This window comes from Conger conger, chromosome 10 (genome assembly GCF_963514075.1).
Source record: "Conger conger chromosome 10, fConCon1.1, whole genome shotgun sequence".
NCBI classification, from domain to species: Eukaryota; Metazoa; Chordata; class Actinopteri; order Anguilliformes; family Congridae; genus Conger; species Conger conger.
Genome location: NC_083769.1, coordinates 34,934,420 through 34,958,165, shown reverse-complemented (window position 1 = coordinate 34,958,165; position 23,746 = coordinate 34,934,420). Strand labels below are relative to the sequence as shown.

Here is a 23,746-nt window from a genome sequence, read left to right as displayed (position 1 = left end):
GTGCTGCTATAGGCTATGTTCTATTTTTCTTACATTAGCACGACTGTATTACAACTTAACACTGATCGTCATCACAGCCTCCCATAGTTTTCAGCTTTAACGATGGCGAATATTATGCTGCATATTATATTTTTGGAGTGAACCTTAATGACTGTGTGATCATTATACTTAAACCGATATTATTTTGCTATTAGGACCTAAAGAAGCAAACCACACCATATTTTGCCTGCAATCAGATGCTTGAATACTGCTCTGCATTGTTCATTGTATTGTAATTATTCCCTATTATATTTCTGCTTGTCTTTGAGTATTAGGTTTTATTTTATGGTTCTATAAAACTAATAATCTATTTTTCATAACCATGTAATATTTCTACCTCTGTACTCTTTGGATTAGGATCTTTATCTGTAGGTTAATGTTTGTGAAATAATATTAGTTTTTCCTCTGCATGCAGTAACATAAAAAACAATCAAATTTCCCCATTCCTACATTTTTTCTAAATATTCTTAAATACAGCTGTGAACAGGTTGTATAACCTTTAAAAAATCTTTTTTCCCAACTAATTTATATACAAATTTAATATGTAAAGTGGATAAAAATATTTTGTGTGTAGTGTACCATTTTTGGTACTGAATAAATAGGAACCAGGAAAAAAACACAACGTTTAGTAACTGCCATTGCATTCCAGGACAAAGCCATTACAGCATACTGAATCTAGAGAGGCCATCCTCTCAAGAGCTGTTCCTTTCTTCCCTAGGATACCCATGAGGCTGGGCTGTCTGTAACTCGCTCTGATGGAAGTAACACCAACACCCAAGAACGACCACATCCGCAGGTCTGTCATTTCTTTCCTCTCCAAACAAGACTAGGATATTTTTACGAGCAATCCCTCCAACACATACATGAAAGAGCAGGCAGAGAATGACCATTGTGAGATCACTGGGGCTGAATGGAGAGTTCAGACTGCTTGGGATTATCTTTATGTCCCAGTAGATATGTGCTGACCAGCAAATACCTGACATGCAAATATGTGGAAAAAACACCTTAGTATTATTAGTGCACCTTATTCATCCTTAAGTTCTTACATATTCAGGGGCTTTGGGACTAGAGGGTAAGCCTTGTGGTTTCAGTAACAAGAATGTATGAAATGGCCATTTCTCTTCTCTTTGCATAGGGATGAATTAAGCAGAAGCAATCACGGTGAAGTTGAATTAGTGAACCAGGACGCTTCAGTGTCATTTGAGGAAAAGCCATTTGAAAGTTCTAATCTACAATCTCAGTTGTAAACTGAGAAACTGATATTATGTAAAATGTGAATTGGCAAGAGGTGAGACTACAGCTCAAAACTAAGATCACCGGAACAATAATGGAACCTCTGTGTTGACCTACTGCAGTAATTTCAGCCAGCAAAATAAAAGTGCACGACTTCCTTTTATCACACATCAAAAGGGAGATTTTTTTTAACCCAGTTAAAAGGTTTATGGTAACATGTGCAGTAGTCCAGTCGTGCTATCAATGTTTACTGTAGCTACATAATGTTCTTTGTAGGTGTCACAATGCAGGTTAAAATTAGAACAATGTGGTTTCACTGTACAATATCAGATCCTATACAGTACCTCAAATCCACTTCAAAGTGAAACAACTCCATTGCCATCTAGTGGACAAAATATCAATTTTTTACAAGACACATTACATGAGGGGATTAAAATTATATTAATAGTAAATGAATGCCAAGAAAACTAAGAACCAGGGTGCCATTAGTCTAGTAGAATTAATTACTTTTACTCACACACTACACAAATTAGTAAATATTCACATATTCAGTGTTTTCCACTTAGCAAGATTTGATCATTTTGTACATACTCATAGATGTAGCCTGTAGTTTTTGTCATGAATCAGTAATTTAGATTCATGGTGTGAGGTGACAAAATCTTGTATTCAGAAGTCTATCACATTTTACCAATCAGCTTAAAATCGAAGCTAAAATGAAAACTTATGCATCCTGTTCCTCCGGTGCGGAGGCTAACCCATGGTCCAGAATTCTGGACTGTTGCAGTTCCAATCGTGGCCACAGTTCCTACATACAGGATTGCATTGCATGTGCGCTGACCAAATTCAGAACTGAACAGCATGATGTGACCAAATCCAATCAATGATGTTCAGTACAAATGAACAATATCCAGTATTCTGCAATAAAAATGAGAGAAGAGCCAAAACTGTATTCAACTTGTGAGGCAACTGCACCCGTATTGTGCACATTCGATATTTTCACACGAATAAAGAAAACACTTGGGGAGAGGCAGGAAATCTGTGCACAACACTGAATGGTTTCCACAGAGATTCTGACAGTAATACTGCAGAAAGACACTTAACCAAAGAGATTAATCAAACCAGTAAGGAGCAAAAACCCACCAGTTTTTTTTTCCCAAACAGAGTCAAACACAGAAAGAGCTGCAAGCACCACTTTATTTTATTGTATTTTTTTAATATATATAAAAATAGACTTGTAATGTACAAAATCATGTGATGGAAAAAAGGACAAAAGGATGACGGCTGCAAAAGAGGGGGTAGTAAGTTCAGCAAGAGGGCTGTAGTGAGAGGAAAAAGCCCAAATCAGTCACATTCACATCCACAGTACACTCTGAGCTGGTTTTTGTTCTGTGCATTCAATCAGTCAAGTCCTGCGGCTCAGCTAGCTGCGGACTGATCCCCACAGTCAATCTGCCATAAATCCAGTGAGAAAAAAAAAAAAAGCATTTTAAAAAGAATTGGGAGATTTTAATATTTTGATTAATCTTACTGGCAATTTGTCTTCAAGAAGAGCAAATAAATAGAAGCCAAATAAAAAAAGCTATTTCTGCTGGCAAAACACCTTTGCAATCACATTTCTATCACAAAGGACTAACAGCAGACATCTGAATTCTATGTCAAACCAAGCTAAACATTGAACTGCGCAATCAAACTAAACTCTCACACAGGGGGAGAGATGTCAAATTCAAATCTGGCCCTGGTTTTCTTTTCTCCCAGGTAATTAAGCTGAACAATTAGTGCTACAGACTGTCTCCCAGGTAAAGAGAGAGTGGAAAACCAGCAGTTCTCGGACCTAGAGGATGATCCCTGCACTATGCTGTTGTTCCTGCCGTTTCCACAACATAAAATCTTAAATAAGGACGTGTACATTTAAAATAATCCCATTTTAGTGTCAGTGTTATGGGGCAGCGCTCTGAAAATGTTGCATTTCTTTAATATTTTCAAAACAAATAACTAGAAAACTACTAATCTGTGCTCATGCTTTAATTAAAAGATACTCCTGTGATGGGCTGTGCTTGAAGACCTCACGATGCAGTCAGTCTTTACCCTGTGAAGTCACCTGGATTTGGAGCAGTTAAAACAAAAAACAGAACAAAACAGGGTCTCTAAACAACTGGTTGGTCTCAACAGTAAACTTCAGCAATTGAATTGCTCACATACCGTTCAATTGAAGGCCTTATGGGGAAATATTCTCAAGGCAGTCTAAATAAATATGAGATCAGACTAATACTTCACAATTATCAAGACTGCAGCAAAAAAAAGAAAAAGAAAAAAGAAATCCTCTCACCAGCGTTGAACAAAGCTGATTAATTGTAGTATGGCTCATTTACTTTCAATGTCAGATAAAACATTCACCAATACTTGAAAGAACATACAATCTAAAGCACTGAGACATGATGCTAATCGTCAGACACCAAAGCACTGCAGGGGCTGAGGGACGAGAGGATACTCTTTACAATGCCGGGAGTAAAGTAATGGTTAAATGCTGAAAGTGACATAACTAGCACAGTGAAATACATGAACACCGTATATTTTCTATAAACAGCTGCTGCAGTGATATTCACATAGTTATTAATTGATCTAAAGGTCAGCCAATGCTCGATTATGGCTCATGTAGGCATTTGGAGGAGGCTGTGCACTGGCCATGAAAACTGAAAACACAAAGTTAAGAAATGCAGTGTGAGCAAAAGAAAGTTGAAGAAAAACATTACAGATCCATATTTGTTTAGAGTTGATCCCATTATGACAATGGATTCAGGAGTGATTTACAGCTCTGGGCCATTTCCCTTCCCTGTATGTACATAAAAATATGCTTATTCTCCCGAGAATTCCATAAAAACCAACTTCTTTCCCCAAAAGTGACCTACATAGTTGAGAAAGCATGAATGAATGGAACCATGGTTGTTAAATGGCACTCGGAGGCAGAATTAATAATAACACTGATCAATATAAACAGCCCATCTCCACTGAATCCCCTGCTGTTCGTACCAGGCAGGCTGGTAAACAAGCAGTTTTGCCAATGAAGCTTACACAGGGTTTACAATGAGGCACCAAAACAAAAGAATAGTACACATCAGCAATGGCCGTCAGAACATAAAATGGGCACTGAGATACGGCGGTAACATTAGCACACACAAAGTGAATGAGGAGAAGGATTGGTCACATCAGCAAACCTTAAAAATGTCAACGCACCTTCACCTCAAAGCAGTGCGATGTGGAGATGTGAGTGAAATGTAAAACTTTAATGCTGTACGCAGAAAACTCACGCTTCCTTCAATGAGGTAAGAGAAGCAGCGACGACTACGCTATACTGCAGTATCTCTATACTGCACAACTCCCACCTGAGCTAGAGTTATCACTAAAGACATTTGCATGACTACACTCAAATAAAATGCACTCCAGTCTTCCTCAGACGAGGCCTTTTCTGGAAGGAATTCCCTAAAATGATTGGCTCTCACTGTACACGTTGCTTAAAGCTGATGACGACGTCACACATACTGAGAAACTTACATTCACAATTGTGTGTAATGTGTGCTTGTTTGATCCTCCACAGTAAAATGGGGCTGGAGGTGGGGAACCTCAGTGTTCACCAGGCAAAGGCAGAGGGAGACATGGCGTGCCGTGTTTATATACGTGCTGCATGTATGGTCTCGTATACCTGGACACTGCACACAGAGCGCCTCGGTACCTTCAATAAGCATGAGTGTGTTTGTGCGCTTGTGAGACGTGTGGCTCTGTGGCTCAGTCCTGCGGGCTATAGCTTCATGTTGTTCAGGCCCTTGGAGAGGCTCTGTAGATAGGCTCCATGAATGGCATTGAGGAAGCTGGAATCATTCTAATGGAAAGGGAAAGAAAACTATTAATACAGTGCAGTATTTGGTACAATTTCTTTTATTTTAACTGTATATTGCACCTTTCATTTGGGTCGGGTCCCTTTTTATAGTCACCCCATTTTAGGGGATCAATAGTAATAGGACAGTCGGCTTCTCAGCCTGCTCTGATTAGTCAGGTGTATTCAAACACGTCCTTAGTGTGCGTATAAGAAAGCTTTAAGTGTCTAGTTTTGATTCTAGGCTTTTGATTGACTTCGGAGTGTTATTGCCATTTGCCAACATGAGGACCAGAGTCGTGCCAATGAAAGACAAGGAAGCCATTATGAGGCTGAGATATAAGAGGAAAACAGTAAAGAGACATAGGTCAAACAATACGCCTTCATGAGGTGAATAAGTGTCAGTGCTGTGTTGATGAGGTGGATGAGTGTCAGTGCTGTAGTTGATGGGGTGGATGAGTGTCAGTGCTGTAGTTGATGAGGTGGATGAGTGTGTCAGTGCTGTAGTTGATGAGGTGGATGAGTGTCAGTGCTGTAGTTGATGAGGTGGATGAGTGTCAGTGCTGTAGTTGATGAGGTGGATGAGTGTCAGTGCTGTAGTTGATGAGGTGGATGAGTGTGTCAGTGCTGTAGTTGATGAGGTGGATGAGTGTGTCAGTGCTGTAGTTGATGAGGTGGATGAGTGTCAGTGCTGTAGTTGATGAGGTGGATGAGTGTCAGTGCTGTAGTTGATGAGGTGGATGAGTGTCAGTGCTGTAGTTGATGAAGTGGATGAGTGTGTCAGTCCTGTAGTTGATGAGGTGGATGAGTGTGTCAGTGCTGTAGTTGATGAGGTGGATGAGTGTGTCAGTGCTGTAGTTGATGAAGTGGATGAGTGTGTCAGTGCTGTAGTTGATGAGGTGGATGAGTGTGTCAGTGCTGTAGTTGATGAGGTGGGTGAGTGTGTCAGTGCTGTAGTTGATGAGGTGGATGAGTGTCAGTGCTGTGTTGATGAGGTGGATGAGTGTCAGTGCTGTGTTGATGAGGTGGATGAGTGTCAGTGCTGTGTTGATGAGGTGGATGAGTGTCAGTGCTGTGTTGATGAGGTGGATGAGTGTGTCAGTGCTGTACCTTGATGAGGTGGATGAGCGTGTCCTGGAGCTGCAGCCTGTTGAAAGGGGAGGCTGGCTCTGCTCCTGCCAGGGAGGAGGAGGGTGAGGGAGAGGCGGGCTTCCTCTCCAGCTCGGGCGTCTTGGTGACGGAATGCTGGAACACGCTGGGAGAGAGCAGCACTGAGGGCTCCGCCCGTGACACTGCAGGCCCCGGCTTCATCGACACCATCTGAGGGAGGGAGAGGAAGATGGCATCTTCACCAGAACAATGCTCCTGACCGCAGGGGTGCCAAAGAGGGGTAAACAGGACTGTGTTATTCTTACATTATAAATAATCACATTTCTCAAGTGTGCAATGCATGCGTGTGCGTGTTAATTTTGAATAACCACTTTACCCTGGAGAGGGCAGCAGAGAGCTGTACAGAGAAGCACCGTGTTGCCTGTTAAATTAAACTTTTACAATGACTGTATGGCTATGGGAAACACATGCAGTGAAATAAAGGCTGGCTGTACCTGAATGGGCGCTGGAGGCACGCTGCTGTAGGGTGCCGGTTTAGGAACGGGCTCTTTGAAGGACTCGGGCGTGGCCAGCTGAGCAGGCAGGAAGTTGGGAGCGAGGGCGGGCTTGGTGAGTGCGGTGGGCTGTGGCAGCGGGTCGGGTTTGAGCTGGCTCAGAAGGTTCTGGGCTCCATAGGAGGGCCCGTTGGGGGGGCAGCGGGGGGCCTGGGAGGCAGGGGCCGGGGGCTCGGCTCCGGGCTGGGTCACGAGGAGCGGAGAGGGGGGAGGGACCGCGTGGAACACCGGGCTGGGGTGCAGGGCGTAGCTGGGGACGGCCGTCATGTCCGGCAGGGGCACCAGCCCGGGGGTGTGGAGTCGTTCGGCCGGGCCGCCCCGGTCCCCCACGGGGTCGGTGTTGAGGCGGGGCAGCAGGGCGGGCTCGAAGGGGAAGGTGGGGGCGGGGCTGTGGTTCAGCCCCATCGCTGGCAGGTCCTTCGGCACGGAGCTCCCAAACAGCTCCTCCACCGTGATCTGCTTCAGCCCAGAGTGAGAGCTCTGTGGGACACATCCAAACGACTCGCTTCAAACACTGTCCCAAATCACAGCGCATTCACTCAACAGAGGGCCTCACGCAGAGAGACTCACAACAAGAGCTGTGAACATGACTGTATTCAATATATTTCCATGAGTAGTAACAAGAAAGGACAGTAACAAAAATCGACCACAGTATCAGCCATACCAATCTACCCTGTAACATAGTCATATGCTTTTGGGCACCCCAAAAAGCCTTTTACAATCAATATTTTGGTGAACAGAAGCAATCTTGAACTGTAAATGTTACAGAGTTAAACACGAGACCTTTTGGCAAACGTTTGTTTGGTTTTTATTTTCATTTTTTACTGTTTATAAAGTATAAGAAAAAGGAAAAGGGCCCTGTGCAAATGTTGTGAGTACCCTTTTGGAGTATTCTTTGTTACTTTTAAAAAAGATGATTACAAAGGCCCAGACTCCAAAAGGTAACTCCAGTAACTCCAAGACTTTATGTACCCAACTGCAGTGGCTGGTGGTAACAACCATGGGTTCCTCTAGACCAGCACTACTCAACTCCACATCTGCAGGCATTTGCTTGGACCATGCGCTACTCAACCTGATTTCATTAATTAGCATATTATCTCAACCAAGCAGGTAAAATTAATATGTGAAAATCAGGTGCCGTAGCTCACAGTATGAGCAAATATCTTCGGATACTGTGGTTCTACAGTAGTTGCCCAAGAAAGAGTTAAAGTACTATTGGACAGGGCTACCAAACTTTTACACAGGGCCTTTTCCCTTTTTAAAAAAACTTTATTTTGAAACTGTAAAAAATTTAAATTAAAAAGTAATCTTGCTTTAAAATTTGTGTAGTATTCCCCTTGTCCTCCCTAGTTCCCTCCATGTGTTTCCTTCCCATCCCTGTCCTCTCTCCTCTCCCCAGGTCCCAGTCAGGTAGGAGGTTCGCCTCCCGCCAACATGGGCAGAATATCTCTAACCTCATCTTCCCTCCCAGATCCCCTGGTATTGATCTCTGTGTGGCTGGTGGCCTCTGGAACTGCCAGTCCGCCGTCCAGAAAGCAGACATCATATCTGCCTATGCCTCCCACCTCAACCTTGACTTTCTTGCTTTAACTGAAACGTGGCTCTCACCAGAGAACACGGCCACCCCGGCTGCCCTTTCCTCTGCCTTCTCTTTTTCCCACACACCCAGATCCTCTGGCAGAGGAGGTGGCACAGGTCTCCTAATCTCATCCTCATGGAGATCTAGTGTCTTCTCCTCATCCCTCTCCTTCTCCTCTTTTGAATTTCATGCGGTTTCTGTTACTCTGCCGTGCAAACTGTTTGTTATTGTTGTTTATCGCCCCCCGGGTCCTCTGGGAAACTTTTTGGATGAGATGGACATCCTCCTCAACTCCTCACCTGTCAATGACACCCCTCTGATCCTCCTGGGTGACTTCAACCTCAACTCAGAGTCCACCCAGTCTACCTTTCTCTCCCTCCTCTCTTCTTTTGACCTTACCCTCACTCTTTCCCCTCCCACCCACAAAGCAGGCAACCTTCTTGACCTCATCTTCACAAGGAGCTGCACAACAACCAACCTCTCTGTAACACCACTCCGTATATCTGACCACTCCTTCATCTCTTTCTCTCTTCCACTCTCCTCTAACACCCATCCATCTCTCCCACCATCCACTGTCACCTGTCGACGGAACCTACGCCACCTGTCTTCCTCCACCCTCTCATCTACAATCCTCTCCTCCCTACCATCTGCGGAGTCTTTCTCTCGACTGTCTCCCGATGATGCGGCTACAACTCTCATGTCCTCCCTCTCATCTTCCTTTGACTCTCACCACCAAACTAGCTCGGGCCTCCCCCCCAGTCCTTGGCTTTCTGATGCTCTACGAGCAGTCCGAACCGAACTGCGGGCGGCGGAGAGAAAATGGAAAAGGTCCTGTCTCCCCAGTGATATGGCTTCCTTCCATGCCCTCTTATCATCTTTCCATTCCTCTGTCTCTCTAGCTAAGTCTTCCTTCTTTCACTCGAAAATTAACGTGGCCGCCTCTAATCCCCGCACTGTTTTCAACTTTCTCCTCTCTTCTGGCCCCCCCTCCCCCCCCACCCCCGTCATCACTCACACCTGATGACTTCGTCTCCTTCTTTGAAAAGAAGGTCGATGCTATTCGCAATTCCTTCTCCCAACCCTCCACCCCTGCTGACCCTCCTACCCTCCCCAACTCCCTAACCTCCTTTTCTCCCCTCTCTGACGCTGACACACTGAAACTCCTTACTTCCCACCGCCCAACCACCTGTCCTCTTGACCCCATCCCCTCTCCCCTCCTACAATCTATATCTGAGGACATTCTCCCTTTTCTCTCCTCTCTAATCAACACCTCCCTCTCCTCCGGCACCATGCCCTCTTCCCTGAAGAGGGCCAGAGTCACTCCCCTCCTCAAAAAACCTACTCTTGACCCCTCTGCCCTGAACAACTACCGGCCTGTCTCTCTTCTTCCCTTTCTCGCTAAAACCCTGGAACGGGCGGTCTGCTCCCAACTGTCCACTTATCTTCTCCACAACAATCTCCATGACCCAAACCAGTCTGGCTTCAAGAGTGGCCACTCCACTGAAACCGCCCTTCCTCGACCTATCAGCCGCCTTCGATACAGTCAACTATGAGATTCTGCTCTCATCGCTGTCTGGGATGGGTGTCACAGGTTCTGCACTGGCTTGGTTTTCCTCCTACCTCTCTGGTCGCTCCTACCAGGTGACTTGGAGGGGCGCAGTCTCCGACCCTCAACCCCTACGAACTGGAGTCCCGCAGGGCTCGGTTCTTGGGCCTCTCCTCTTCTCGCTATACACCATGTCTCTTGGTTCTGTTATCTCTTCCCACGGCTTTTCTTATCATTCCTACGCTGATGACACCCAACTCTTCATTTCCTTCCCCCCCGACACCCAAATCACCACACGGATCTCTGCCTGCTTGGCTGATATCTCTGCGTGGATGACTTCCCATCACCTGAAGCTCAACCTTGCCAAAACTGAGCTTCTCTACATCCCTGCTAAGTCCTCTCCGTCAATCGACCTCTCATTGACTGTTGAGGACTTTGTAGTTTCCTCCTCCCGTACGGCAAAGAATCTTGGGGTGACTCTTGATAACTGCCTCACCCTGGCTCCACAAGTATCCTCCACTGCCAGAACCTGCAGGTTCTTTCTGTATAATATACGCCGTATCCGTCATCTCCTGACTGAGAAAGCCACCCAGCTCCTAGTCCAGGCGCTCGTCATTTCCCGCCTGGATTACTGCAACTCCCTCCTAGCCGGTCTCCCAGCGTGTGCCATCAAGCCCCTCCAGCTGGTCCAGAATGCTGCAGCCCGCCTGATCACCAATCAGCCCAGGTCGGCTCATGTCACCCCACTTCTCTTTGGCCTCCACTGGCTTCCCATTGCCGCACGCATCTGTTTCAAGGCCCTAGTGTTGGCATTTCAGGCTGCTAAGGGGACTGCCCCACCTTACATACAATCCCTGATCACTCCCTACTCCCCAGCTAGACCACTCCGGTCTGCCAGCTCTGGTCGCCTTACGGTTCCCTCTCTACGTGTACCTGGCGGTCGAGCTGCACGTTCACGCCTGTTTTCCGTTCCGGTTCCTCAGTGGTGGAATGACCTGCCTACCACTGTCAGAACAGCAGAATCCCTCCCCCTATTTCGACGCAGACTCAAAACCCACCTTTTCAAACTCTACCTTAGTCCTCCCTCCTGATTTCCCCTGCCCCTCCTTTCTGATATCCCTATCCTTGTCGAACCCCCCCCCCCCCCCAAAAAAAAAAAAATGCACTTCTGATGACAACTATGTTTAGAACAGCATTTCCTGTGTATTTTGCTAGTTTCTGGATGTGATGCTCTGACTTATGGTAGAACCTATGCACTTGTAAGTCGCTTTGGATTAAAAGCGTCTGCCAAATGACTAAAATGTAAATGTAAAATGTAAATGTAAGAAATTAGTCACGTTTAACTTTGTACCATTTAGAGGTCAGGTTCGCTTCTGTTCACCAATATATTAATTATGAAAGGCTCCAGGGGCGCCCAAAGACAAATTCAGCTAGTAGTAAGGGAGCCAAGAGGCAGTCTCAAGACAAGAGTCTTCACAAGTCTTGTGTTGTACTGAGCACTGTAGCAAACCTCATTCCACCACTGGAAAGTCAGCATTATAGACAGAGCTGTGACCAGGAAGTGCAACCTCACCCCAATTATTGACTTGCTGACCAATCATTTCCTAGAAAATCTCCAGTGATTTCTGAAATGCATGTTAGGAGCTGCGGTGGAATGAAACTCTTTTACAGACCTTCTCCTGCTGGGATTGTGTGTGTGTGTGTGTGTGTGTGTGTGTGTGTATATACGTGTGTGTGATGGGTAAGTGGAGACACTCTCACAGACCTTCTCGTGCTGGGACAGGCCCCCCACACACTCTGCTCAGTGTGTGTGTGTGTGTGTGTGTGTGTGTGTGTGTGTGTATGTGTGTGTGTGTGTGTGTGTGTGTGTGATAGGTAAGTGGAGACTCTCTCACAGACCTTCTCGTGCTGGGACAGGCCCCCCACACGCTCTGCTGCAGTGTCCCCTGCAGACTTCATGGCCTCCAGATGGCTGGGCTCTGAGTTTGTGGAAGCGTCTGGTTCACTGGTCTGGCTCTTAAAAACAAACAGATGAAATAAAACTTTATTTACATAAAAATACCAAGGTCCAACAGCACATGCATATCTGGCCAAATCTGATTAAAAAAAGAAAACAAGAATCATCAACACAGAAATCTTTAAGATGCTTCAAAACGTCCATGTTACAAGTTCACCTGCATGCACAGTGCCCTCTGTTTTGGACAAAGACAAACGTTTTCTTGATTTCCTGACTCTCCTCAACAATTTTAGATTTGTAATCGAACAATTCACGTGGTAAAATATCATAAAAATTCACAGAGCCCATGTACCTGGCCCAAACAACAAATTCAATTTTCCTTTAATATGTCTCCTTATAAGATGCAGTCAGGCTATCTTAGGCACACCATGATGCAGTAATAAAACTTAATGAAGGAAAGGAAAAGGACCACTAGGTGGCAGCATGATAAAGGCACTGGCATGTAATTTGGAAATTCTACATTTGCATAAGAAAATGTCTGTATTAAATAAAGACCCAACATTGTAAAAACCTGTGACAGCAATAGTGATTGTCCAACACAAAAACATTTGACAAAAACACCATCGACATCTGACCTAGTCAACACCATCTCCCCACAGAGATTTAAACTGCATTATCTTCCTTGGAAAACATCCAAGCATTTTCCCTCTGCAGTTGTGTAAGCTTTGGCAAATTAGAAAGTCAGATCTGACAGCTGGGTAAAGATAAATGCCCTGCTAGTCCAATGCAAGGCTAGTCTCCCATTACTGCGGGCGACACTGTGACAGATGGGTACTGTGGGACTGACACAAAGACCACGATATTGGAACAGACAGTTTAACACTGTGACAAAGTGGGGTTATGGGGGATAGACACACGGACAGCACCTATAGGACTGGAGCCATACTGACCTATGCTGCTTTAGGCCACACAGTGGGATTAATCTGTGATTTAATCACTCCCAGATTCATAAATCCCTGCTTGGTGAGTGAGTGAGTGTGTGTGTGTGTGTGTGTGTGTGTGTGTGTGTGTGTGTGTGTGTGTGTGTGTGTGTGTGTGTGTACATGATGTAGGTGCCTGGGAGCAGTTGGTGGTTGGATGGGTGGGTGTGTGCGTGTGTGTGTGTGTGTGTGTGTGTGTGTGTGTATATCTGCTCACGTGTATATAAGTGTGTCTGCGTGTGTGTGTGTGTGTGTGTGTGTAAAATCGTGTGTGTATGTGATGCATGTGCCTGAGAGCAGACGGTGGTTGGTTGGATGGGTGGGTGGGTGTGTGTGTGTGTGTGTGTGTGTGTGCGTATGCGTACGTGTATAAGCACGTGTTTGTGTGTGTGGATAAGTGTGTGTGTGTGTGCGTGCGTGTGTCTGCACACGTATGTGTGTATAAGTGCGTGTGTGCGAATATGCATCTGTGCACGTGTGTATAACCGCATGTTTGTGTGAGTGTGTGCATCTGCGTACGTGTGTGTGTAAAAGCGCATGTGTGTATGTGATGTACGTCCCTGAGAGCAGACAGTGGCTGGATGGGTGTGCGTGCGTGTGTGTGTGTGCCTGTGTGTGTGTGTGCGTGTGTGTATGTGATGTACGTGCCTGAGAGCAGACAGTGGCTGGCTGGCAGACGGCTCACAGATTAGATCTCCATCTGCAGCTCACAGGACGTCATGAAAGGGAGGGGTGGGCAACAGGGGGCTCTCAATCTTTCAGTGCATCCTAGTCTGCCAACACACGGCCTCTAAACACCTCGAGTGAAGGGTACAGCTGTGCCCCTCCCAAACCCGTCCCCAGATCCTCCAACGCACTCATCGGTCCCACCACAGGCTGTCAGGAGTCAGCCAGCCTGCCACCACACCCACCGCATATTATTAATATTTACATGGACTTCATTCTACTGTGCTCCTGTATAACACACACCAACATGCCGTTGTGCTGTGCAGAAGAGTACAATTCATCCTAATAAAAGCACTTCTTAAAAGCAGTGCATTTGCTCGTGGGAGGACGCTGTTGAAGCCAATGTTTGCTCATGCAAGGCAGATCACTTATTTATTTAGCAGTAGCTCAGGGCAGTGGTGCAGTATAGTCCAGTACAGGGTAATACACTGCAAAGTGTTGATGTGTGTTGGCGTGCCGTGTTGGGTTGTGTGTTGCAGGCATGCCGTGCTGGGTCGGGTTGTGTGTTGCAGGCGTGTTGTGTTGTTGTGTGTTGTGTGTTGCAGGCGTGTTGTGTTGTGTTGATCGGTGTGCCGTGTTGTGTTGCAGGCGTGTTGGGTTGTGTTGTGTCGATTGGTGTGCCGTGTTGTGTAGGGTGTTGCAGGCGTGTTGGGTGTTGCAGGCATGCCGTGCTGTGTTGTGTTGATTGGAGTGCTGGGCCTCACTCTCTGGTACTCCTCTTTGGCCTTGCTCAGCAGCTCCAGGATGTCGATGGGCCTGTCGTCCAGGAAGCCATTGGTCCTGCTGGGGGCGCTCCCGTCTGGGGGGCCCTGCTGGGCCTGGAGGGCCTCCTGCTTCACCACCCTGAGGACAAACCCAACACAGCAGCCCCTGAGTGACCCGGACACCAGCTTCAACTGAGCCAACACCCGTTCACCGCGGTGAGCAGCCTCCCGCAGGACTGCTTCAGACACACCTGGGCTTCCATTACCCATAATGCACAAGGCCAGGCTGAGGGAGGCCTGGAAGACTGGTCCAAGGCTCCTCAGCCTGGTCATTAAAGAAATGGCAACAAGGAAACAAAATGGCCACAGCAATCTGGTGGAGGGCCTGAAAGGCAGCCTTCCAACTCAACTCAGCGCACCTGCTTGAGTATTCCTGCAGCAGGAAAAAAATCCCCCTTTTTTTTTTATTTTTTATTTTTTTATTAATGCATCCAGAAGACAATTTGCAAAGAAATTACTCTGGCCTTCCCAATGAGGTTTTGCCTGAAGACTCCTAATGAGTTCTCAGCGAAGACGGATACAGTGAAGAACAGATTATCTGAAAAATATCAGGAATGTTTTTAAATGGCAGTCCTCAGGTTTTAAAAAATAAATCAATAAATAAGAAAATAACAACACCTGTCTAATTGTGTCTCATTGTGAATCATCTGTTCTGATCTGGTTGATCAAAGCAGGTACTGTATTTATGACCAATATACAGCTCAGAAATCTGACCAATATATGGGTTAGACTTGCATTATTGTATTCACAGAATAGATATTTACAACCGGCGACATACATAGTCTGATGCATGGAATTATTTGGTGTGGATGATGTGTGTTAACGGCTAATACTGTATGTTACACAGCCACTACAAAGTAGGCAGTCATTCTGGGCCAGAACACTGGGCGGGCAGCCACCCTCACCAGAGTTCTCATCCACAATAGATTCAATAACATTTCAATAAATCCTCTCTATACAGACCCCAAACTATAAAAGACACTCCTGCCATAGAACAGAAAACTGCTAATCCCCCAAAATGCACCAGGCTCATAAATCATTTTAACAGCGTCATTGGGGAGCTACCTACAGAGTTTTTGATATTACAGTCGAGCTTTATTACCGTCTGGGTTTCCTTTCGTTTCAGAGGGATGATGCTTCGTTCTGTCCTTGGCAGAGCCCTGCACATGCCCTGCATGGTTGCTAGGGCAACAGATCTCTGGCAATATGGCAAGACAGGTAGCCTGCACCCTGAGGTTCCTACTCTCTGAGACAGACACACTGTCGCTTCGCATTTCACAGCTCACTACAAGTGGCTCCGCCTGGGAGGGGCGACTCCACACTATCCCACGGATGCTTCCGGAACACCCATGGGTGTGTGCTACCAAATGAAAACGTGTGCCGACTGAGCAAAAAAAACCAACAAATACTGACGCCCAATTCCCAGTTTGAAACTCAAGGATTCATGGACAAAGCAGTGCTCCCCACAACATGTTAACCAATGAGGAAGATGAGTGAGAACTAAATATGCAATAAACATACCATCTTACCATTAGTTTTACACATTAATGTCCCATTCAAGATTCAGTGGTCATTTATTGTCTTGAACAATCCGTTTTTGGAACAAACATGCAAAATGTAAGCGGGCGTAGGGCCATGCATCGCACCCCAATTGCCACTTACGCCATGGTGAAGTCTTTGATGGGGGGTAGACTCTCCCTTACCTGGCCATGAGTTGGGCAATCCGCTGGCAGTCACTCTTGTCGTAGAACCAGATGCTGTAGATGGCCACTGTGGTGGGAGGAGAGAGGGGAGGAAAGGGTTAAGGAGTGGTATTTCTGCATGGGGGCGGCTGTTTGACAGTTCTGCTGCAGGGCTCTCAACCTCCATCGGTTTCCTTCTCCTTCAAGACCGAGCCACGCACGTGGGACAATCTCCGGAGGAGCTCCACAGGAGCAAAGGGAAAATGTGCGTCTCAGCTCAGGTTATCGCTACGGAACATCCCAGAACACGCAAACAAAAAGGCGCCGATTATCTGTGCCACCCTCTCTGTGCCACCCCCCTGCACCAGCGACTGCTCCAACCATGGAGCAGCTCAGCCTTTTCACACCCCTATTTTTATCATCAGGTGTGGAGTTTCAGCACTTCAAAAGCACTTTGCCTCAGTGAAAGACTTCTCTAGTACAACACCATGAAATCCCATGTACAAACAAGCTTCAACCAGAGCAAATGAGGTGGGCCCAGTGCTCTGAACCAGTGCACCCCATGTGGTTCCTCTGTGCAAGTGCAGGTATTGCCTCAGAACCTCCTGCATCTAATCGCATGAGTCTCTGTTCAGACAGGAGGTGTAGTTCACCATCTACTGCAGCCACATGAAGCAACAAATAACACATTCTACCACTTAGCATGGACCCATTCAACAACAGTGTGACAGGCTCCTATTGTGAAGGCAACAGTGTAAGCTTCCTGTGCAGGGCTCGGGAGATAGCGTAATGGCCAGTATAGATAAAGAGGGTTCTCTGCAGGTGGGGCGTGTAGAAGAAAATAAGCCTCTGCTCATGTCAGCCAACAAGTATGCGATCACTTCAGTCTGCCAGGCCTACCTGAGTGTCTTCTTCCAGGAGTCATTCAATGATCGCTGTCAGAAAGCATTGTAGTCAAGGCCTGGTACAGTCCATGAACATGCACTTATACGCACATAATGACCAATTCCATGCTGGAGCGCCGCTGCCTGGGGAATGGGCAAGGCCAATTGACTGGGTAGTAAACTCAAGAGACTTCTGGGTGTTTTGATGCACTTGTCACCTGTCCAATCTTTTACACTGACTACCCGAGTAACTAATCATACAAAATCAAGAAGATGGACCAGGAAGCTGCTTTTGTGTTACGGTCTACACCCACAGCGGCTCTTGACAAAAAGTTCACAGGTCACATGATTCATATTCATTAAATTCAACTACTCGAATGCATTTGTATTGAGAACATCCAAACTCCATACAGAAAGGGACTGGCCAGGATTTGAACCCAGGACCTTATTGCTGTGAGGAGACTGCTGAAAAATGACAGAGTAGGGGGAAATGACATCAACCTTTAGCATTCAGGTTCAAAGGTTTGAATTTAGCTGTAGTACACTCTTAAGAACCACAGAAAGCTGTCCTCCAATCAGGAGAAAGGATGAATGTGAAGAGACAGCCCAGGAGCTTGCCCTTGTACCCACAGCTTGGCACAGTGTTCCAGTAGAGCTGCCAACCCATCAAAGCAAATAAAAATGGTGCTATGATCCATTCCTCTCTCTCCGACTCACCCTCTTCCTCTTTACCTCTCTCACTACCTCCCTTTCCCTTGTAATATATCCCTATGCTCATCTCTCTTTACCCTTCTGCCTCCCCCTGTCCTTCACATTTCATTTTCTCCCTCCCTCGCTTCCTTTTGCCCCTCTCCCTCTCCACCTCCTTCTGTCTCCATCCCCCTATCTGTATTATGATCACATACGTGGTGTAAAAATATCCCGCCATGCCCCGCGATAACCATCTCTCCGGCGCGAGTGTTGAAGGGCAGCTTGGCTTTGTGCTGCCACCTTAGAGGAAAGTGGCATTAGCTCACCTTTACCAAGTCGGTTACTATGGTTACCAGCAGCTAAGCAAAGCCGCGTACGCATCATTACAAAAGAACGCTCGGCGCTTCACAAAGCAAACAGCGTTCATCAAAAGTGACAGAACCTTGACGGTTAAAATAAAGCTTGGATAATATATATTTTTTCCCCCCAACATCAAGGAGAGACAATGCAGGAAAAGATCAGGAGAGAGAGTGTATAAACAAGCCAGAATTGAGGGAAGCCTGTGGGAATATGAGCACTCCAATGAGAAAGGGGGCCGATGGCGCTCTCCCTCCTGCTGTCCGCTTATCTTACAGACAGAGCCGCAGCCCTGACACACCTGGCACAAAGCGGTGTCGGTCCTGACTCAGACTACACCCCCACCCGCCCGGAGCAATGCCAGGCGACAGGTCAATTTAGCCGAAGAGCTGCGCTGATGAGAGCCGGCCTGGGAGACTCCGTGAGCGCGGTCCGGTCCGACCCGAGGCAGGCGCCCATAGGCGCATTCTGACTGCAAAAACACCGGCTCTTCACTGAAAAAAGGAGAGAAGCCTTGCGCTCCCCCATGACTGCATTATCACTCAATACTGAGTCTAAAGTGGTTATACCCACAGGGCGGAAAATGCTGCGGCAAGGCTCACCTAAGATGGACCCCAGTGCTTAGGTCACGTCAGCAGCCTTGCAGGAGCAGGAATGCTGGAAAAAGATGAGCTCTGCTCCCAGACCACGAGGGAGAGAGCAGCTCATCGGCTGTTTTCAAATTTCACTAACGAGGAGCGCTCGTCTCCGGCTCGCTATTCTTAGCGGCAGGAAACCTAGCAACAGTGTTCGCCTCGCTGCCGGGTCTACCTGGGGACCCAGAGAGCTAGACGAATGGGGGGGGGGGGGGGGGGGGGGGGGGCACCTGACTAGGTTATCGCTGCTGCAAAAGCACCGCCCCATCCTGCTGGTAAACAGTGTCTTCTCCCTCAGGACCACCTGATAAGCACAGCTGCTGTTTGTGAAAGCCAGAAGCTCGGTTCAGGCTTTCAGCCACAGCACACCTGACCCCAGGTTGACTGCGATGGGTGGGCACTCCAAGGCCCTGAGAGAGAGAGCGGAAGCCCCAGCCTCTGGACCCTAATGCCTGCTCTGGACACACTGTGAAGCTCTGCAGCCATGGGAGACCACTGCTGCCCTTAGGCAGGAAGGTAAACCACCGCTGCAAAATCTGACCATTTCTCAGGGATTTTCCTTCTGAATCAGCTCTGTGCATGGAAGAAAACAAGCAATGTATAATAAATCAGCGCCCCCCTCCTTTCCCCCCCGCAGCTCCTACGCTTCGCGCCGCCTACGTTCTCCCTGCTCGTCCACAGCTGTTTCCAGGAGAGACACCCGCTGCTGCGCCGCACAAAGACTTTCTCCTCCTCCTAACCCTCTTCCTCCCTCCCCTGGGAGACGGGGGCACATGGACGGATGACAGGAAGCAGGAGGCCGCTGGAGCCCCTCGCGTTCTTCTGGAAGAGTCGCCGCCGCGTCTCACGGAGCCGCCAGCGAAATGAGCTTCTTTCTGATCAACAAGCCCCCGCTCCCGGAGACCGACCTCCGGTACAAGGGGGAGGTCGTGTTCGAGAGGAGCCTGGAGAACTTCTTCACCGCGCTGCAAGGTAAGCCTGCGGAGCTTCTGGCCGTGGAAGGCAGCCGCGCCGCTGCGTAGCTGCTCTGTGGAGTGTGTGGGCACACTATGCAAGGCAGCATGCGCGCGGAGAGAATTTCTGCGGCCTGGGGCTGCTTGAGCAGGAGGTGAGAGGACCATGTGCTGACTCTACAGCTTCAATCTGGCTCTTTACAGCTTCCCGCTTCAAAAGGCCAGCTGGGGCCGCTTAGGCCATCGGCACACTGAGAGGTATCCAGGTGTTCAAGGGTCGGCAGCAAACAGTATCCACACTAAGCATGGGTGGCACAATCTATCACCCAGTGTGCTATTTAAGCCATCAAATTTACCCATGGCATTGATTTAAGTCACAAAGGAAAACTAATTCCACAGAAAGTAAATGTATGGTTTAATTATACATACAGATTATGACTCATTTCCTAAACAAAAGCAAAAATAGTTGTGAAGTAACAACTTTCACACACAGCAAGGCATCTTTCCTTCAGACTAAGCAAAAGTCTGAGGCATCCCAGTGAGACCAAGTGCAATCGAAAGATCATTTTTCCTATTTCAAAATGAAAGCTGTACTGCCTTCAATACACCTTAAATATAATTTTTTATTCTGATTGCAAGCCAACATACAGCCTGGATGCTAAAAAAGAAAAAAGAAAAAGCTAGCAATTTCCATGTAGCCATTTGAGTAACTAAAGTCAGATAGAGTGGACAGAATCCCATTACTTCTGGATTAAGCGGTTTCAGGGCATGTAAAGGGGGGGGGGGGGGGGTAGATGGAAACAAAACAGAAAAAGTGCTTGGAGCAGGAGGATGTGATCTGGTGAGACTCTCCAAATTCAGACCATAAAATTCTCCCAAAAACAGACTGGGTGGGCTACATCAGTCCATTTTCAGACAAATCTCTGCTTGGACAATGTGATGTCTGATTGCATATAGTAATTGGCTGGGGGGGAACAAAGGACTTGGTGCAAGTAAAGAAGAAATTGCATTGCATATCACCAGCCTTTCTTTGTCTGACGCTGCTTGAAAGCACCTTTAAATATTGCTGCCTTGTTGGACCAAATCACACTGCATCCCTGAAAAGGCACATCACACAGTGCATGAAATAGTCAAAGTAAATCAACAATTACAACAAGCTTTCTAACACAATGTTCCCATAAAGGGTGCTGCTCACAATAAGCAGATTTATCACCCAAACTATTTCTGGGGAAGGGATAAAACTGGTTGTTGGCTGTGTGGAAAAAAAGTCCTTCTCTTAACCACAGCAGGCTGAGGCATGATAAAGACGGATCTGAAGCAGTGGTAGTGAGAAAATGAAGAAAATTCAAGATGGTGGTATCAGAGCACGTCTTGGTTTTGCATGGAATATCAAAAGGCAAACTGAATTTGAATATGCTTCAGTTATACCTATAGCACAGAGGTTAAGCAGATAAGAGAAGAGGGGCCATATTGATATAGAGTCATAATAATCATAATAATAAGGGCAATAGCTCCATGAAAACTCAGCTCAAGTTCCACTCCAAGTGATGGATTTTAGTTGCATCTACCCCCCTTCTTACTAGACGTCTTTAAACACACTCTGCCATTGCTTTACGTTCAATCTTTGCAACTGAACTACTGGTCACTTCTGCTTTACCTAGTTACTTACAGTTGGAGTTTCTGTAGAGTAGAAATGGGTCCTGCAGTTGGAACTCAAGGTCCTTGTTGATGGGCTCCACAAGGTTCTTCATATTCAATCGATTCATAATAGTGAAGCCATGATAGGGGGAGGCAGACCTGGGATCAGAGAGATGTGCTGAGGGCTTGTACCAGTGTAAGTTTAACACCCACTCTTACTCCACTTTGGCAAGATCACTTAAATATTGGCCATTATTTATTTTTATTACTAGTAAGGCATATTAAATCAACATTTTTTTTTGGTTTTGCATCTAGCTTATGTGCAGGGCAAGGATGACTGTCAAAAATTCAGGGCAGTGGCATCTACCAAGTTACACTTCTATTGCTGGGGTGATAAACGTGTATTCCACTTAAGTCCATTGCATGGTCATTACATTGGATTTATCCTGTACTTTCCACACAATAGTTAAGTTAGTCGTTTGGTTTAATTTAGGCTGCGTAAAACCATCCTTGGTTGGTTGTTGGGCAGAAAGTCTCTGGAGCTTGGGCACGCTCGTAGAGGACTGCGGACTGCTGCGCCAGCTGCATTGATTCCATTATAATGAGAAGTCAGCTACATACCTGGTGTACACGAATAAGGTACCCTCAATGTCGGTCTTTTCCTGAAATGAAACAGGGCCTGCTTAGTTTATTTGTCACAGTTACGGTTGAACAAATACAAAGAGCGCGTTTTATCAATTTACAGAACATCATAAGGTATCGAATTGCCAATTTACTGCTGGCTAGGAACCAATCTTATCGAAAACTTGCAAGGTAGCAAGGTGCTCAGGACGCAGGAAGACACGAGCAGTTCCAATATTAAGTTAACGTTACAAACTGTTACAGTAAGACCATTGTTAGTTAGCTACTGTAGCAATGATGCGCTGCTAATTAGCAAACCGCCTTACATCTGTGCCCTATTAAGAAGAAACGATCGATGTATCCAAGATAACGCTAGCTGGCTTTTTCCGTTAGCCAACGTTATCTTGCACCTAGTCTGTAACGTCGTTAGTTAAAGTTAATGTTGCCAGATTTGGTAACAGTCAGCTAGCTACGTAACGTTGTCAGCCATCTGTAATAACACATCACTGACTGGCTCATATCTAACGCTATCTGACCATTTATTCAATTTTGGTGAGCAGTTGCAGTGTAACGGCTAATATAAGGGTTGGCAAGCTAACATACATACAACTAAGTTAAGTGATGCAACTAGATATCATGCATGGTTTACCGAGTTAGCTAGGTGTCTATATGTGAACAACTGTTAAACGCAAACAGGATGCGGGCTTCTGTTGACACAAGTACTAGCAGCAAGTAAGCGAACACTTCATAACTAATTATAGGTTATGCTTACCCATTCGTTTGCTTTCGAGTTAAAGGTGTATAGTGCTACCTGTCCGGTAACATCGACGATTCTGTTAATGTACGGATCATGTTGTTGCAAAGCTGCTAGACTCATATGATGTCCAGCTTTACTGATCGCCTCCATCTTGGATTCTGAAATCCAGAACAAGGAGCAGCACGGACGGAATTCTATGAACACTGCTTCTGGTTTCTTCCCTGGTAACAAGAGCTCTATTAATTGGTTCCTTTTTTGGCAAATAATTTGTAAATCGCTCACTACTGCAGGGAGTAGTTTTTTTAATGCATAATAGTGCGTTTGCGCCCCTTTCAAATGTTGCTAAATGTGACGTTATTCTAATATTTTGCTGACGCACAGCCTAATTAAAAAAGAAAACCTGTTGCATGTATGCATGTAGACGACACTTATTTTAGCGATTGTGGACCGGGGGCCCCTCCAGACAGATGGGGCCCCAGGCGATTACTATGCTCCCTATGCCTAGAACTGGCTATGCAAGGCAATGGCCCCATATATGCAGCAGTGCTCTCTTTCTTCTTAATGATGTTCCAAATTGTTTATTTTAGTAATACCTATTCTTTGGCCTATGTCTGACTGGTTTTTCCTTATTATTTCTCAGCCTTGACTTTATGGCTTCTTTGACTTTCATTGGCAAACTGTGGTCCTCATGTTGGCCAATGAAAAATCCAATCAAAAGCCTAGAATCAATACTAGATACCGAAAGCTCTCTTACACCTCCACCAAGGAAGCAATTGAACATACCTGGCTAATCAGAAACACCTGTGAAGCCATTTGTCCTAAATATTATGATGCCCTGAAATGCTAAGTATAAAAACGGGATGTAATTCCTACTGGATCAGCTGACATACATCAAATTAAAGTCTGCACTTAACCTCATGTTAATTATTTAATTTCAAATACAATATGCTGGAGTACAGAGCACTTTTACCACTGTCCAAGTACTTACTGCACTGTAGCTGTTATTGGTCATTTATAGGCTAGAAGCGCAAGGGGTTACAGTCAGTCATACACTGAGTTTGGTAAAATTCCAGTTGTTAGAAAGTTCAACCTATTATTAGGATTGGAAATAAGAAGACAATGAAGCAAAAGCCCTGATTTAGCAAGCAGTTTAATTTATATTAACAGTTCAAA

At 46.2% G+C, this 23,746-nt stretch overlaps 1 protein-coding gene across 1 annotated transcript; it reads right to left on the bottom strand.

Annotated features, from left to right (window-relative positions):
* Positions 1–2,448: 2,448 nt before the first annotated feature.
* On the bottom strand, positions 2,449–22,723 carry dcp1a (decapping mRNA 1A). Its single transcript, XM_061257069.1, has 9 exons — positions 22,589–22,723; positions 21,817–21,857; positions 21,227–21,354; positions 16,060–16,126; positions 14,297–14,435; positions 11,829–11,945; positions 6,745–7,284; positions 6,251–6,460; positions 2,449–5,146 (listed from the first exon to the last, which is right to left on the bottom strand). Exons 1-9 carry the CDS (start codon positions 22,721–22,723, stop codon positions 5,066–5,068), a joined length of 1,458 nt encoding a protein of 485 aa, XP_061113053.1. The 3' UTR covers positions 2,449–5,065.
* Positions 22,724–23,746: the final 1,023 nt, after the last annotated feature.

Coding starts and splice junctions, on each gene's coding strand:
- dcp1a (XM_061257069.1), bottom strand. CDS start 22,723: ATGGAGGCGATCAGTAAAGCTGGACATCATATGAGTCTAGCAGCTTTG. Junction 16,127..21,226: donor ACTCTACAGAAACTCCAACT/GTAAGTAACTAG, acceptor CTCCCACCACAG/TGGCCATCTACAGCATCTGG. Junction 6,461..6,744: donor TGCCTCCAGCGCCCATTCAG/GTACAGCCAGCC, acceptor TCCCTCCCTCAG/ATGGTGTCGATGAAGCCGGG.